This window comes from Tasmannia lanceolata, unplaced genomic scaffold, assembly GCF_043159265.1.
Source record: "Tasmannia lanceolata isolate RefF3 unplaced genomic scaffold, GAP_Taslan_0.1 ptg000037l, whole genome shotgun sequence".
Taxonomy (NCBI): Eukaryota; Viridiplantae; Streptophyta; class Magnoliopsida; order Canellales; family Winteraceae; genus Tasmannia; species Tasmannia lanceolata.
The window spans coordinates 43,850,742-43,865,916 of record NW_027518714.1 but is presented as its reverse complement, the minus strand read 5'-3'; the positions used below and the strand labels follow the sequence as shown (position 1 = coordinate 43,865,916).

The window sequence follows — 15,175 nt, the reverse complement described above, 5'->3', positions numbered from 1 at the left end:
GAGTTAGAGTGACTAAAATAGTTCCCTCTTTGGGATATTCCCATTAATGATAAACCAACATGACATAGAAGGATAAATACCTCCCAAATACAATCACCGTACAAAAAAATAACCCTTAGACATACACGACAATGCAAGTCATTAAGGGTTGATCTTGTTAAACCATTATAGATCGCTGTCTTGTTAATATGAAGGTGTATAAATGTTTATTGTAGCATTTCCTAAAGTTTCATCTTTAATTTTCATCATTTGCATGCATTTCCATAACATGAAATTATATTGTGTGCACGTACATGCTCGTAATGGGGTACACGTACACTTTTGTCGTACCACATTATAAAAAGTTGTTACAGGATCAAATATCAAGAGTGACCCTTGATTATGAGCAGGTACGGCAAGACACCATATAAAAAAATCCTTTAGATTTTCATCATTATATTGCATCCTTAATCATATTGTACTTTAAATTTTTATTGTAACTCCTTTAAATTTTCATCACTATACTGTACTCCTTAATTATATTGGACTTTCTTTATGGAATTAATAAATAGAGTAGCATTTTCATACATTTTGTGTTTAATTGAAGCATAGGTATAAGCGGTTGTATACATTTTCAGTTTAGAATGGAATTAACTATTCAGGAAAAGTGTGACAAGGAATGTCATTAGGTGGGTGATCATGTTAAAAAAATATGGATGGTTGTGTTGCTTATGTGATGTTTCTAGGAGTATATTTGCACATGTTCATACATTTTAATAAACTTCTGTGATTTTACAAGATTTTCATCAAAATCTATGACCGAAACTGACATTTAAAACCTTGAGTGAGATTTCCAACCTAATTATAGAGTAATAATTGGAACCTACAACAAATTTTCAGAAGTAGTAGAAGATCCCAAACCCAATTGAAACTTCAGAAGCTTTGCAGTAAAAGATAGCTCAAAGTCCACAAGTTTTGTAGGAACTAGGAATGGAAGGCCATCATCTCTAGAAAAAGAGTGGAGCTTACCATGGAGAAGGAGAGAAGCAAGTTGCAAGGTTTTAATACCAGAAGGTCGGACAGCTTAATTACTAGTAAGGTAACCTTTTCTCCTGTTTTCTATTAAATACCCATGAAAATCATGTGAAAAAAATCATATAATAAGATTTAAAAACGTTTCAAATCACCTTAGATCTGGTTTAAAATAATCCTGCATTAACTACTCAACTAAGTTCTAGGTCAATGTTGACTCAGACCTTCATCAAGTCCAAGTTAGGTTTTTAAACCTCACACTATGCAAACCTTCCATAACAAACAATATTCCATGTAAATGGAGGCTAATCCACTTTTTCACGAGAGGGATGCGTGTAGAAGTTGATTGTAATTATGCGAATCAAATCTAGTAGGAATAATATACAATTAATTGGAAGGTGAGACCAATAAGAATATGCATTTACTAAAGCCACGAGCAATCACCTTCATATCTGGAAGAGAAGATTGGCAATGACCAATATATAAATAATCAATTTCCATTTCAAAAAAATAATAATAATCAATTCAACTTCGAGAATAACCAAATCACCTGTTACAAGTTATCTTTTAAATGATCCGTGCAGGTAGAATTGACCTGTGTCACTATTTTTAGAATCATAAAAAGATAAAAGCAAACATACGCTAAAAATCTGCATCATGATTAATACAATCGACCTAAAAGTATGTACCATGAAAACTATTGTTATTAGAACAAGATTAATAGACCATTTATTCTTGCAAGAACAAGACTAGGAAAGTATTTACTGTTGCAAAAACAGGATTTGGAAACAATCTATTGTTGACAAGGAATTTAAATCCAAATAAGCTTGCTTTATAATTGAAATGCAATCAGAATTTACCTGAGTAACAGCTATTTCTCTAATTACTCGACCCTCGGCCAAGGCCCATAAGCTGTATATTATGAAAATAACAACATAGTCAGAGCGACAATTTTTTAAAAAACAAAGGTTCAATGATTGATATTACATTTTCAAACATATGTAGCCTGACCATAATATAACTTCGTAATGCTACCAACTGTGACAATTTGAGAATAAGAACAGAATCGAAACTTACAACAGGATAAGAAATGTTCTACAATGGAAACGGTTAATTAAAATGATGTGATTACCATCAATTAAAATCTAGCATGTCAGGTGGATAAAGGACTCCTGATCATTTAAGACGGCAGGAATATAGTGATTGGAAGTTAAACATTATCGTGTATAATTGTGCAACATTCAGGGATTTTCTCTACACCCTCTTTTGCCATTAAACAAGTATTCAGTTCCATTAAATAATGCTCATTAAATTGTTTAAGTTATCCTCAAAGTCTTCAACAACAACAACTACAAATAACAAAATCTTCCATGAAAATTAGTCTATGGACAAAGGATTCAGATACAGAATTCTACACAGGTAAGTACACTCCATACGGTTTGGCAAGGCTCAAAATTCAATATATGGAAATCACCTAAAGGAGGCACTAAAATATGCACCGAGTTCACTTCTCCGGAAGGGCGTAAAGCACGCAAGTTGTGAAGACCTTTTCTAAAAATGCTCTGATACCGTTTGGAATGGGCATAGGAATCTCCCTTCCCAATCTTAGTGATCACCATGGAATGATCTTAGCATCAACAAACCAAAATAAGATGTTGGCCACCCAATGATAACAATAATCGAGAACCAACGATGAAGGGTAAGATCTCAAAAAATATGCTTACTAAATCTTGTAATATCAATAAGAAAGATATTACATAGGATACCAAACCGATAAGAAGATAATTCCCGAATTAGGCTACCTTGAAACTAACAAGGATTCACCGAAAGCTAAGTCACAAATATCATTCTCGAGAATATCTCGGAAAGGGAAAATCTCGTGATATATTAATTTTTTTTTCCTTTTTTGGGAACTGGTACTTTCGGAGAGGCTGGAACTTGACTATCAAAGGGACATTTTGATTCTCTAAGCAAGCAAGTTTTCGTATTGGATTCCTCCTTCCAGACTTCATCTTCCAATTGCCGAATTGATCCGCATACAGAATTTCCTTTAGAGTGTACCTTCCTAGCAATGATAAAAATTAAATTATTTAAAAATATAAAAAAATATCGTAAAATATCACGATATTATCGCAGTAAATGATTTTTTTTAAATGCATCACGGTAAATGATTAAAAGGAAAATATCCCTATATTTTTACAAATTCGGGATTATTTCAGGATTTTGTCATTTTTTTTTTTTAAACATAGACCCAAAGTAACAGCCAAAATACCAAAGAGAATTGAATCAATTGATTCTTTTAGTGCAAATGCTAATCCGGATGCATATACGATTAACAGGTGAGTAATCTCAAGAATTAATGATCTTAGCCATGCAAACCACACATTAAAAGAAAAACGAGAAGAAAAACAAGACCGAGTTCTCAACACAAAAGCTAAATAAAACACACACAAAAACAAACATGAGAGCAACAAAAGTGCCAGAGATCCTCAGAGAGGAAGAGAGTAAAAAATTGATACATCGCTGAGAACACTGAAATGATCAAGTCGATCAGCATCATAATTAGTGGATCGCCGGAGATGTCTAATTAAAATATCATGCCTTTCGAACACATCTCAAATCTCCTTAATCATGTCTAAAAATCTCCAAGGTTAGCGATATTCATATCTCACCCATCTAATAGTATTGAGGAAGTTTCCCTCGATGATAAGGTGACCACGCAGAGAATGGTCAATGCAGTGAATACTGTAAAGGAGGTCTTGCACTTCTGCCTCATTAGAGTCATTCTTGCCATTAGGCCCCAAGAAAGCACATCTAATCTTCCTCTCATGACTCCTCAGCAAACCCCCGATACTTCACGTGCCCTCCTAACACACGCAAGCCAGCCGATTTATCAAACCGAGGCAACCAAGGGACTCTTTCCGAACGTAACAGTGACACCGGCAAGAATTTGTTTTCACTAATCTACAAGCTCTACGCTATCCATTGGCGGGGAGTCTTCCGAAGCCTCCCGGTGGTCAGCGGGATCTGTCAAAAGATCCAACTGATCATCTTTGGTGATCTTACCTTACCAAGGCAAGGTGCATCGCCACGTTCCTGTTTTGCAAGGAATTACGAGGTACCATTACGAGCTCAATATATACGAGTGTTATTCCATGAAATAACCTGAATTTCAAATCATTCACTTGCTTCTCACGGTCAACGAAAACAGGTATATTTGATCATCTATGATATGGTTAGACCCTACGGGACTGAATCCATACTTCCCTGGGTCTCTGACCCCGATGAAAGTACGCTTGAGATAGAGTAAGCACTTAGTACCGGCTACTGACACGAATACCAATCCCAGCCGTTCCCTTTTAGGTCTACTGGACGGTGGATTTACATAGTGAAGTAACTGACATACGAAGCTCAACATCCATCCTTACTATATGATATTTTTTATATCACATAGCACTTCTCATGTAGTACATTCCCAGATCTGAGCTACCCTGATCAACCCACCAGTTAGTACAGTTCGTCAGTGAGTACGTGGGAATAGCCGAGTAATGAATAGATATATCAGTCACCGGGTGAAGAAGCGAGGCGAAGCGTACCATCTACCTAGGCCCTTTGCTCCCTGTATCGGTTAGTTAGTTAGTTAGTTAGTATTGGTTTATTCCTACCTCTATTGATTGATCAACCGATGGGTCTGTTCACTTTCTCCATCAAAATGATCAAAAAGGCAATGAAATTGCTTCTTATTCCCGTGTTCGATCTCTTCCATCTCTGCCCCGCTTCCATGTAGGCAGAGACCCCTGTAGAGAATGAAGAGGGGCCAAGGATCTTCCACAGACCGAGGTTTTCGATGCTCAAGCCATCAATTCAACTTCAGAAATGCCAGAGGAGGAGGATCCCACAAACACTATGGCACACCTTATCTCTTCCTAGGATCGATAGAAATAAGTCATCTGAATAAAGAGAGGCATGAAGCCCACTAGATCACCGGAGAGAGAGAGAGAGAGAGAGAGAGAGAGAGAGAATCTGCTTTTGAATATTCTGCTTACTGCTAGAAACACCTTTAAATACTCTTGTATTCCTTTCCCTCTAGATGAACCTAAGAACATAGCAAAGGGGAGGTTCCAAAGTACTCTACCTCTAGATGTCCATGGAGCGAATTCCCAAGCCTCAAAGAGATCAACAATGTGACTTCGCATGACTTAGTTAACCCCAAAGAGATCAAAGAAGGAAATTCAAAACACGTGCGTGAATCTACAATGAATCAAGAGATGATCAACAGACTCAACATCAGCGACACATAGAGCACAATAATTAAACATGATTTTATGTCTGTGATGAAGATGATCAATGATGAGAATCTTGTCAAGGTGAGCAAACCAACAAAAGGCACTGACTCTCTACAAACCCTTAGTCACCCACACTTCCGTACTAGGCGATGGGCGGTTCTGACCAATCAAATGAGAGTTAAAGGAATGAACAGAGAAGCTCCCTAGGATCCCATCTCCAAATTCTCCTATTTGTGCCGTGTCTTCTAACATAGACCGAATTGATTCTGCTAACAAGAGAGCCAACTTGTGCCACCTCACAGTCAAAGAAGTTTCCTCGAAAACAAATGAACCACTCAAATTTCCCATTAATTCTATACAAGGAATCAGCAACCCTGATGTCCTCAGCAGTGATCATCCCAAAATGCCAAATTCCAATTTCAAAGGTCAACAACCACACCATTAATCTATCCAGCATCTAATCTTCTAACTGTTTCCAACTGTTGCCAACTCCAAATATAATATGCTCATGGAAAAGAAGTCTAAACTTTTTGATGACTCACCAAATCGAATATCCTTGCACTCTAAAGCAGTGTTTAAAAACTCGTTGACTCGGCTCGGAACTCGGCCGAGTCGACGTGGTTTGGTGGTTACCGAGTCGTGGAGTCACGGACTCGGCGAGTCCAGTCCATCTCGGACAAGTTCGAGCCGAGTAAAAAAAATCCGCCATTAAAGCTTGGAAAAGAAAAAAACAGCGAAAGAAGAGAGGATATCGCTAAAGAAGAGAGGATATCATTGAAAAAAATAATGTCCGTCAGATTTGGAAAACAAAGCTGTGACAGCTGTATTTTCAGCTCTCTTTTCAAAACCTACTTAATTTTCTCCCTTTATATTTTCCTCTTCCCTACTTTTTAGGGACACATGCTCGTTTTTAGGAGAAAGAATGGCCAGCAAGTAAGTCAAGTAGTCAACCTTCCTTCTTTAATACATTGCGAAATTTTAAAAAAAAATGACGCACAGCCCATTAATGTTATGGCTTATGAAATGGACGGTTTGGATCTGTGGATGGTGTATAGTCCAATTTTTTTCCTAAAAGTGCACGACTGTTGTCTACCCAGTACCCATACAATAGGATAATCCATACCGTCCATTTGATAGGTCACATATACTCTCAAGAGTTTTTCTGAAAAATATTGTACTGCCGATACCATTGGATGATCCAAACCGTCTGTTTCACATATTTAAGTTTTTAATTTATTTTTTATAAAAAATTATGACTCAGCCGCGTCAACCGCGTTCTTGGCCGCGTCCGCGTCGAGTCGACTAGGTTTTTCTTCGGCCGCATTCCGCGTTTTTAAACACTGCTCTAAAGTCATCCTTAGACTTCCAGCCCCCAAAGCTATAACCACATTTAGACTCGATCATCATTCTCCAGAGGCTATCTAATGCTCTAATGCAGGAGAATCAGCTGAAGGAAATTGTGTAGAAGAGGTGGCAGATAAATTTCATAAGAAGAGGGACCACGCCAAACAGATCCAACTATCTGAGAGGCTTCTTGCTGGCCCTTACTAAACACAATGGAGGTGAATAGGATAGATGAAGTGTCAAGACAGTTGCCATGTGACAGCTCCTCATTGAAAGCTTGCATGACAGTTATTTAAGTTGGAGTAGTTAGTTCCTACGGCTCATTGATAGCTTAACTCATTGACAGCACATTAGTACGCCGTTGACAACTCACCATGATAGTTACTCCATTTGGATTAGTTAGTTTCTATTGTAAAGGGGTAGTATATAAAGCCCCTTGAGTCTTTTTTTCGTTTCAGTTTTTTTACTTTCAATTTTCTGTTGATTTTAAGAGAAGTTATGTGATTTGCATTGGAGATAGAATGTTGTCTTCTTCCACCTCATTTCCTGAAAAAATGGAATTGCAGGCAACAGCTTGTTGTTGCTTTTTTACAAACTTTCTTCATTAACTTGGATCTTGTTTCATACAAGATTGCTGAACAGTTATACTTCAGTTTGCTGCCCACTGTTGCTTGAATAATTCCTCTGTCGCCACTCTAGAATTCACACTTACTCTGCCGGAGAACAGAAAGCAACAACACTTAGACTCTGCCTAAGCAACACCACTCAAGAATACCTAAGCATGAACTTCTCTCTGATCTAACCAAATCTGCCGTGATCAGGTTAATTTTTCTTGAATTTCTCCCCACACGACCTGAGTTCTGTCTTCAATGTAGAGTTGATACAGGAAATCACTGTTGAACTCAAGTCCAATGCAAATCAGTTTGCATAATTCTGTTTCAAACCTGAATTTCACAATCATTAGTCACTAAATCCAGCAGGATCTATTGTCAATTGATTGTTATTGCAAATCTGTCTATGAGATCTGGCCTCACACTACAGACCTGCAATTTTTCTACTTTTGGTTTCCATTCTCCTGCTATTACTCTTCTTAGATCAGTACACAACATGTGATATGGTCCCACATTGCAGAACCTACAGTTTTTAACTCTCTTTTTTGTTTCCTGCTATTATTCCTCGTATAATATAAACTCACTCTCAGCATCTGCTTCTGCTGTTACTCCTCATAGAACAGCAAGTCCACTCACTGCAAAACCTGCAGTTTTTATCATTCTCGGTTTGATGTATTTATGTTAATTCTTTTATTTCAGTTATGTTGCATATTGTTTGTCAATTTCATAGGTCCAGTTCCTCTACTACTGTTCTTAGTGAACTGGTCAGAAAACTGCAGTTAGTTTCTTCCTAAACATTTCTGATCTGAAGCATCTACAAGCTTCTATTCAGATCTACTTTACATTCAGTTTTCCACCAACTGAATTCTATAACTGATTGCAGAAACCCCCGATCCTCCATTCTGAGTTCGCTTTTCTTTTCAGTTTCCATCATTGGATCTGAATTCCGCAATACAACCTGAAGTTCCTTCCTGTTAAGCTACAGATCTAGCTGAATTTTGTTTCTTCATTGATTTTTCCTAGCCAAAACCATCAGAAATGCTGAGATCTGTCCTCCGGCTGAATTATGCATGTGAGTTTAGCTTCTGACATGTGCCACTATCCCTCTTTTCGCAAAATCTCCACAACCATTTTCCAAAATGGCTTATTTAGCCATCTTAATCTTCTAAATCCAAGGCCCCCTTCTTTGGTAGGCTTGCACACATAATCCCAGAGTTTCAAAATTTTCATCATTTGCACATATTTTTTTAAAAGATTAAAAATTTCATCATTTGCATATGTTTTCATATGTTTCCGTGATTCCAGATTTCCACCGAAACCGAAATGTTTCCGTTTCCGTGCCAACCGCCAAGAATTTGAGAAAGTACTACCAAATCTTGTGATATAAATAATTTTTTTAAAAGGCTCTAGTATAAGGAATAGGTTCACCACAAGTAGATATTAAGCAATATAGATTGTAACAAGTTCTTAAGTGCACTTTCTCTATCAGCTGCTTCAATTAATATTCATGGAACAAGCGAAGCAAATTGCAGTTTGAAAGGTGCGCTTACCCAGGAGCAGAAACATAAATAATGAGCTCAGCAAATACATATGTGAGAGCACCCAAGACACCCCCTGCCTGTGTAAGAGAAATGTAAGGTGAAATTGGACGAAAAAGGTACAAAATACTGAAAAGTTCACAAGCATACCAGCAACATCACAGCATGTGCATTTTGAAGTAGATGCCTCCGACTTTCGTTGGAAAGTTTACTGTTCAGGCTTGAGTAAGTCATGGTGTGAAGGAATACAACAAAGATTAACAATAACTTTAGCTATTTGATTGCACAAAGAAGTACTTAATATCACTAATCAAAACAGATCTTCTAGTCCAGACATGTATGACTGAATTAAGATGAATTCCAAAACTCAAGGCATCATAGTGTCTTTTTTCATACTCACGAAATCTACGAGTTTTTTTTTTTTTTTTTTTTGAAACAAGAGAGCTTAGGCAAGCTCTAGGATGAACAATATTTGATTCAACTGGCAAAATGATGTTAATCACTGCAGATCAACCAGGGAAGATCAAGCTATGAATACTGAGGTAAAGGTTGTGTGGAGTGGCAAGAACATTTTAGTGAATATTAGCTTTTGCAAAGCTTGAATTAAAGACGATTGTTTATAGGACATTAATAGGTTAAAGTCTGTCTCTCCTCCACCTTGCTATTTTTCGAGCATGCTTAGGAAGATGATGGTTATTTCAGAGACTTTTTCCAATTATCTATTCCCCTACGTTCATCGCGAAATAAATTCGCAGGCACATAATTTTGCTAACTTTAGTAGTTCAATTAGAGATGTAGGTTTTCTGGCATTATAAAATTATATTGTGATCGTTTCGTTTTCCTTTCCATGTGCTCTATTAGAGTCTTATGTTTCCTATTTTGTAATCGCTTGCCTTTTTATAAAATATGTTTGCCTGTTCAGAAAAGAAAAAAAAGAAATAAATACCAACTACACTAGTAAGTTGATATAAACTCCATTTATGAGGTCAAAAGATCAGTTAGAATTGTACCAAGTTTCACTGAAATTCCTTCAGGTGTTTACTTTTTGTTTATTAGATAAGGCACATCATGGATGGCCCTCATGGCACAGATAATAAATAGTCTTAAACTGATATCTATTATCTACAAAAGGCTTATAGTCGTGGGGTTGGGGATTCAACTCAACTCAACTAAGCCTTTGTCCCAAACTAGTTGGGGTAGGCGGGTTGGGGATTCAACCTCCACGAAAATCTTTTTCTTTTCCCTTCTTTTCTACTTCCACTCTTTCTCATCCTCACTTCATCTCCTGTCTCTTCTCTTCTAACATGAATCCGGTGATGATGAGAATCTTCTAAACATTAATAGTGACCAACACCCATATTTAGGGGGAAGGATTCCACAAGTTCACTGAGGTCATCAAAGATATTTATTAAAATTATGGTATATTATGGAAGTTGAAACCATGATCTCCAATTAGTGCCCAAGGTATGCACCAATGTCATCAACGTAGTAGTCAATTCCCATAGCACAACACAATACATCGATTTAAGAAATTTCAAATATTCGGCAAGACAAGAAAACAAGGGCATAAGGGAATAGAAGACCTAATGTATCACATTGATAAGCAGCACCCAATGACATTACCTACAAAGAGGGCGGAGTCCTCCCTAAGCCACCTACTACTATTGAGTGAATCGAGCCAGTTTCTTAGTCTACTCCAAGATGCCCTGACTCAGTATTGTCTATAGGACCTGTAATCAGTGAATTGAACCAGTTTCTTAGACCCCGTTCGATTGAGATTATGAAAACCAATGGTGAGCCCACAAACCAATTATTGGACTCAAATTACATTAATTTTGAGCCCAAGAATCGGTTTGGGGGCTCACCATTGGTTATCATAATCTGAAACGAAAAGGGTATCAGTTTGTTCCAGGGACATGAATTTTAGCCTCTTTGGCATGACTCACCGCAAGGACCACATATGCCAAGACAACCCTACCATTAAAGTCCCAAATTAGATCACCAATCTCAAAATTGTCAATGGGAGAGACTTTGATATTGTTGCTTCTGTCAAAATTTAGCTTGAGTCAACCAGCAAGAGAAGCCACCCAGAAATCATGGAGTCTCAAATGGTCTCTCAAAATTTAGCTTGAGTCAAGCAGCTAGAGGAGCCACCCAGAAATCATGGGGTCTCAAATGGGGAGAAAATCTTTTCTTGTCGATATCTAAACATTAATTATATCTTGCAGAGAAATGCCATCAGATAATAGATTATTTCAATGCTCATTCTCAATTATCTACAACTGGATTATTTATTAGCAAACATAAATTTTTGTAATCACCATTGAATACATAATCAGTTTTCTCTTTCCAAATTATCCATGACGTGAGGGAAATAAAATTTTCAACGAACTAGAGGGCTACACCTAGAACAGAAAAAATCACAAGTACATAACTTTATCTTTGTCGCCATTAATCTTCAACCTTATCTTTCAAGGATTTTTATTTTTTTTTTGAAGGATGACGAAATTTCATTAATACTCTAAAAAAAATTCATTGGGGACCAGGAGTCCCTCCTGCCATTACATGGTAACAGATAAAGCTGGCCAGGACATACCCTGAGCCAGAAAGTCGAACAAAAACAACAGAAATCAAGACCCTTTCTTACTACACCAAGCTATGGGCATACCTTACACTACACACAGACCAAAAACTCCATTCCCTTCCAAAACCCTTAAAAAGATTGTCTTCTACTAGCAACGACCCCTTCTGAAACCTTTAGAAGCATCTGCAAGATCCTTTATTCCTTGAGATCCCGCTCCCATCTTTGCAATTCGGGTGGAAAAGCATGGCATTCATCAAAACAGACTTGTCATCACCATCTAGATAGTCATTCAGTTTGTACTTTTAGACGACTCGCCTATGCCTAACACTTTTCCAACTCCTCCATAATATGCTGGATTTCGAAATCCAGCATATCAATGAGGAGGTCCTCCGGAACCCGATCCAAAAATCCAGGATTTTTTCTGCTTGCAATCCTTTCTTCCAACAGCCGGATACCCACCGCCTTATTAGCTTCCCAAGTTTGCCTCCTCGCAGCCCTTTCTTCATTCAACAGTAGTTTGAAGAAAGAGCATTTGTACAACGGCGAATGGGTGTCTTTGACCGTGGCAGACCCACAAAGGCTATACAATGTGAACGGCCTGTCTTGAGACTCTAACTTGAGTAGTTTCCATTGCTTACAAAGAAGATCTGGAAGACCTCTCTTCATCATAGATCATCAATCTCATCCTCTTAAGGATATTTTCTAATACCAAGATTTCAATGAATAGCAGTCTACTTCGTCCTCCAGAGCAAGAAGAAGACTCGCATGTATTACCGTGGTTTTCCTTTCCTACTTTGTTGAGGGTGAGGAGGAATAATACAAGGAAAATCCGATGAAATCTTCTTTGTGACTCTTGCACCTCTTCAAGATACTGAACTAGAGATACCCTTTAATACCAGTCTCAAACCCTAAAAAATTCTGCTCCTAAAAAAGAGTGCTAAAACAAAGAAGTACTCAAAACGCGTGTTGAATAAATAGGGATTATAGCCCACTCCCCAACAACCAAGAAACAATAAGATAATGGAGACTTCAGTGATCCACTTTAGTCACTATGGCCTCACGTCTAAGGAGAGTACTGAAAGGTGGGGCCCCCAAATCCAAAAAGCCAAAATCTACAATCGACTGGGGACAAATACTAATGGCTTAACCATAAACGGAACCAACCCTAGCCGATTGGGAGTATATTTTTAGGAGATTTGAAAGCCGGCTATTTTTCTTCCTTGACCCTAAATTTGCTTCCAAAAGATTCTCCAAAATATTTGTAAGGAGCTTTTCTTTTGATCTTGACACCCTGGCCATGAGATTTAAACCATGATGATAGCTGTCAGGGGCTCGATAATCGAAGGTGTTCCTTGCTTTTGAATGGAAGACATCTAACTTGATTTTCTTGGTGGACAGATGATGCAGGACAATACCTAGAATAGGAAAAAATCCTACACTCCTAATGGGATAAAGGTTTAGGAAATACTTAGGGCTAACACAGAATATTAGAAAACACTTAAAAGACTAACCTAGGGGCTGAATTAACACGTGATTATTTTACAGGCAGCAGCAACACGGGGTCAAATTAGCTCAATTTAGGCCAAACGGGCGTTTTGGTAATTTTGCAGATCTGGAATTTTGGTTTAATCTGTCCAAATCTTAGGTTAAGGTTTAGAAGGTAAAAGAAAGGTTCATCTAAGGTTTAGGCTTTGATTTGATGGTAGGTTTAGGCTATGGATCTTTAAAAAGGGCTTTCGGGGTTGAAAAGGGTGCAAATTTTCAATAAGACTCAAAAGGAATTTAAAGCTATGGTTCTTGGGTGTTTAGGCTAAGGTTTAATCATAAAAACAATCCTTGAAAGTCTCGAAACGAGATCTTGAAGAACGAGAGAGATCTATGTATTTTGGGTTTTTATATTTTAGGGTTCAAGAACAAAGAAATAAGAAAATCTGATTTACTAACCTTCTTTGTGCTGATTTGATTGAAGAAATAAATGATAATAGAGGAGAGGAGATGAGAGGAGATGGTTCCAAACCACCAAGAGGAGAAGAGAAGAAGAAGTCCAAGCCACAATAGCTCTCACAAAAGAAAATCTCAATTCTATTCAATATTCAAAAGTCTCTTACAATGCTTACATAACATATATTTATAAGAAAAGAAAACCCAAAAACTAACTTAATACCCAAGCAACTAATCATAGCCTTCCATCTAAAATAACATAAATAAAACCTTGACTAAAACTTACCTAAACTAGTAAATCCCGTAATAGACACTTACCATATTCTAAAACTGCCTATAACTTAGCCAAATCAAGTCCAATCACGTAATCTTGGGCTCTTTAGATAGGAAATCGAAAAACCTTTCTAAAAATACCAAAATCAGCCCAAAAGAACAAGATTTTATCCCCTCTAAAAATACTGCAAATAAAATGACGAAAACAGTAGTTAAAATATAAAAACTTGTTCAACGCCAACGACTGGAACAATCTTTATGATTTTCATCCGCATCAACAGATCCAGCCAAGCAACTTTTCGCCTAGGGGCAAGAGGGTCCTTTAGCTTAACTAGCTCGGGTCCCGCCAAGGACAGACAGGATTGACCTAAACTCCTATTTTCAGGTCCCACCACACCTTTCTCGAGTCCTATCGTAGGTCCATCCTTGGGCGACTCAACCGGAAGATTTGATTGGTTAGGTTTGAAATTTGAATTCATCAAGGGAGCCGAAGGCTCACGGGGAAACCAGCCATGAATCTCCGGGGATCGTGCAGCCGGCGAGTAGTTGCCCAAGCCAGCAAGGCCCAAGGAGGTAGAGGACTCAGCAATGGATGAACAGTCACATTTTTACTTTCCTGAAGATCAACCCCGATGGAATAGACCTGATCTAAAATCCTGATTCTAATACAGGAACTGGGAAAACGGCAACGGGGGGCTAGGATTTTGGCGGAGACAAAATTCATACAATGCTGGTGATTGCCTTCAATCTTGGTTTCTACAACCTTACCAAAGAGACTCCCTATAGCCTCCACTGTTGATACGGCCCAAGCGTGCAATGGGATACCATAAAAGTTAACCCAAAGAACTTCCTCACCTTGAAGAAACTCCCTTTTCCACGGTGAGAGAGAGAGAGCAAGTGATTACCCAAAGCCTCAGATCCCTTAGCGAGAATCTGTGTTGCCAGCATCTCTGATTCAAACATAAAAAGGATCTTGTCCTCCGCCAAGATACAAGAGCATTGTAAAGATGGAATGTCCCAAGACTTTTGCGCCCAAAACCAGAGATCCTCTAGGGTCCCATTATGATCTTTCTTTTTCCCTATCAGGCAGGCTTTTAGGGTATCCATTCGTACACCCACTTCCCTACCCGAGATAGATAAAGATGGGCTCCGTGAACCCTTATGTGGGAAAATTTTACCAGAGTCAGGCCATCGATCATCATCACCACAATCAACCTCTGGCCGAGGAATTGAGCTAGCACGGGTTACCCATTTTGAAGGTTTTTTGGTCCGTTGACACCAACGGCATTGATCCCGCCACCTAAAGTTAAGGTATTTACAGGGAGAGGAAGACCAGACCCCAGATCTATTACCTTCCCCTGGCTTAGATCTCCCTTTGGAGCCAGCACCCCCCCCCCCCCCCCCCCCCCCGCGCACACAGACACACAAATAGCGTAACAGGTGAGAGGATCGATTTCACTTTAGGTTGCGTGCAACTTCTGCATCTTTTCCGCCATTTGAAGTTGTGGGTAGAGGCAATAGGGGCACTTCCAATCCTCTGACCATCTAGTTGAACTCTTTTCTACCATCTCTTCAAGGATATATTTC

The 15,175-nt window shown here is 38.4% G+C and overlaps 1 protein-coding gene across 3 annotated transcripts in view; it reads right to left on the bottom strand.

Annotated features, from left to right (window-relative positions):
- LOC143862240 (uncharacterized) overlaps positions 1-15,175 on the bottom strand; it is a 113,657-nt gene that overhangs the window by 82,920 nt on the left and 15,562 nt on the right. For 2 of the 3 annotated variants that reach the window (XM_077373251.1, XM_077373249.1), the window contains exons 6-8: positions 8,941-9,010; positions 8,803-8,870; positions 1,872-1,923 (exon numbers count right to left, since the gene is read on the bottom strand). In XM_077373251.1, coding sequence (XP_077229366.1) covers positions 1,872-1,923; positions 8,803-8,870; positions 8,941-9,010 — 190 coding nt within the window. The remainder of the gene's footprint in view (positions 1-1,871; positions 1,924-8,802; positions 8,871-8,940; positions 9,011-15,175) is intronic. The other variant, XM_077373250.1, reaches the window with a different exon arrangement.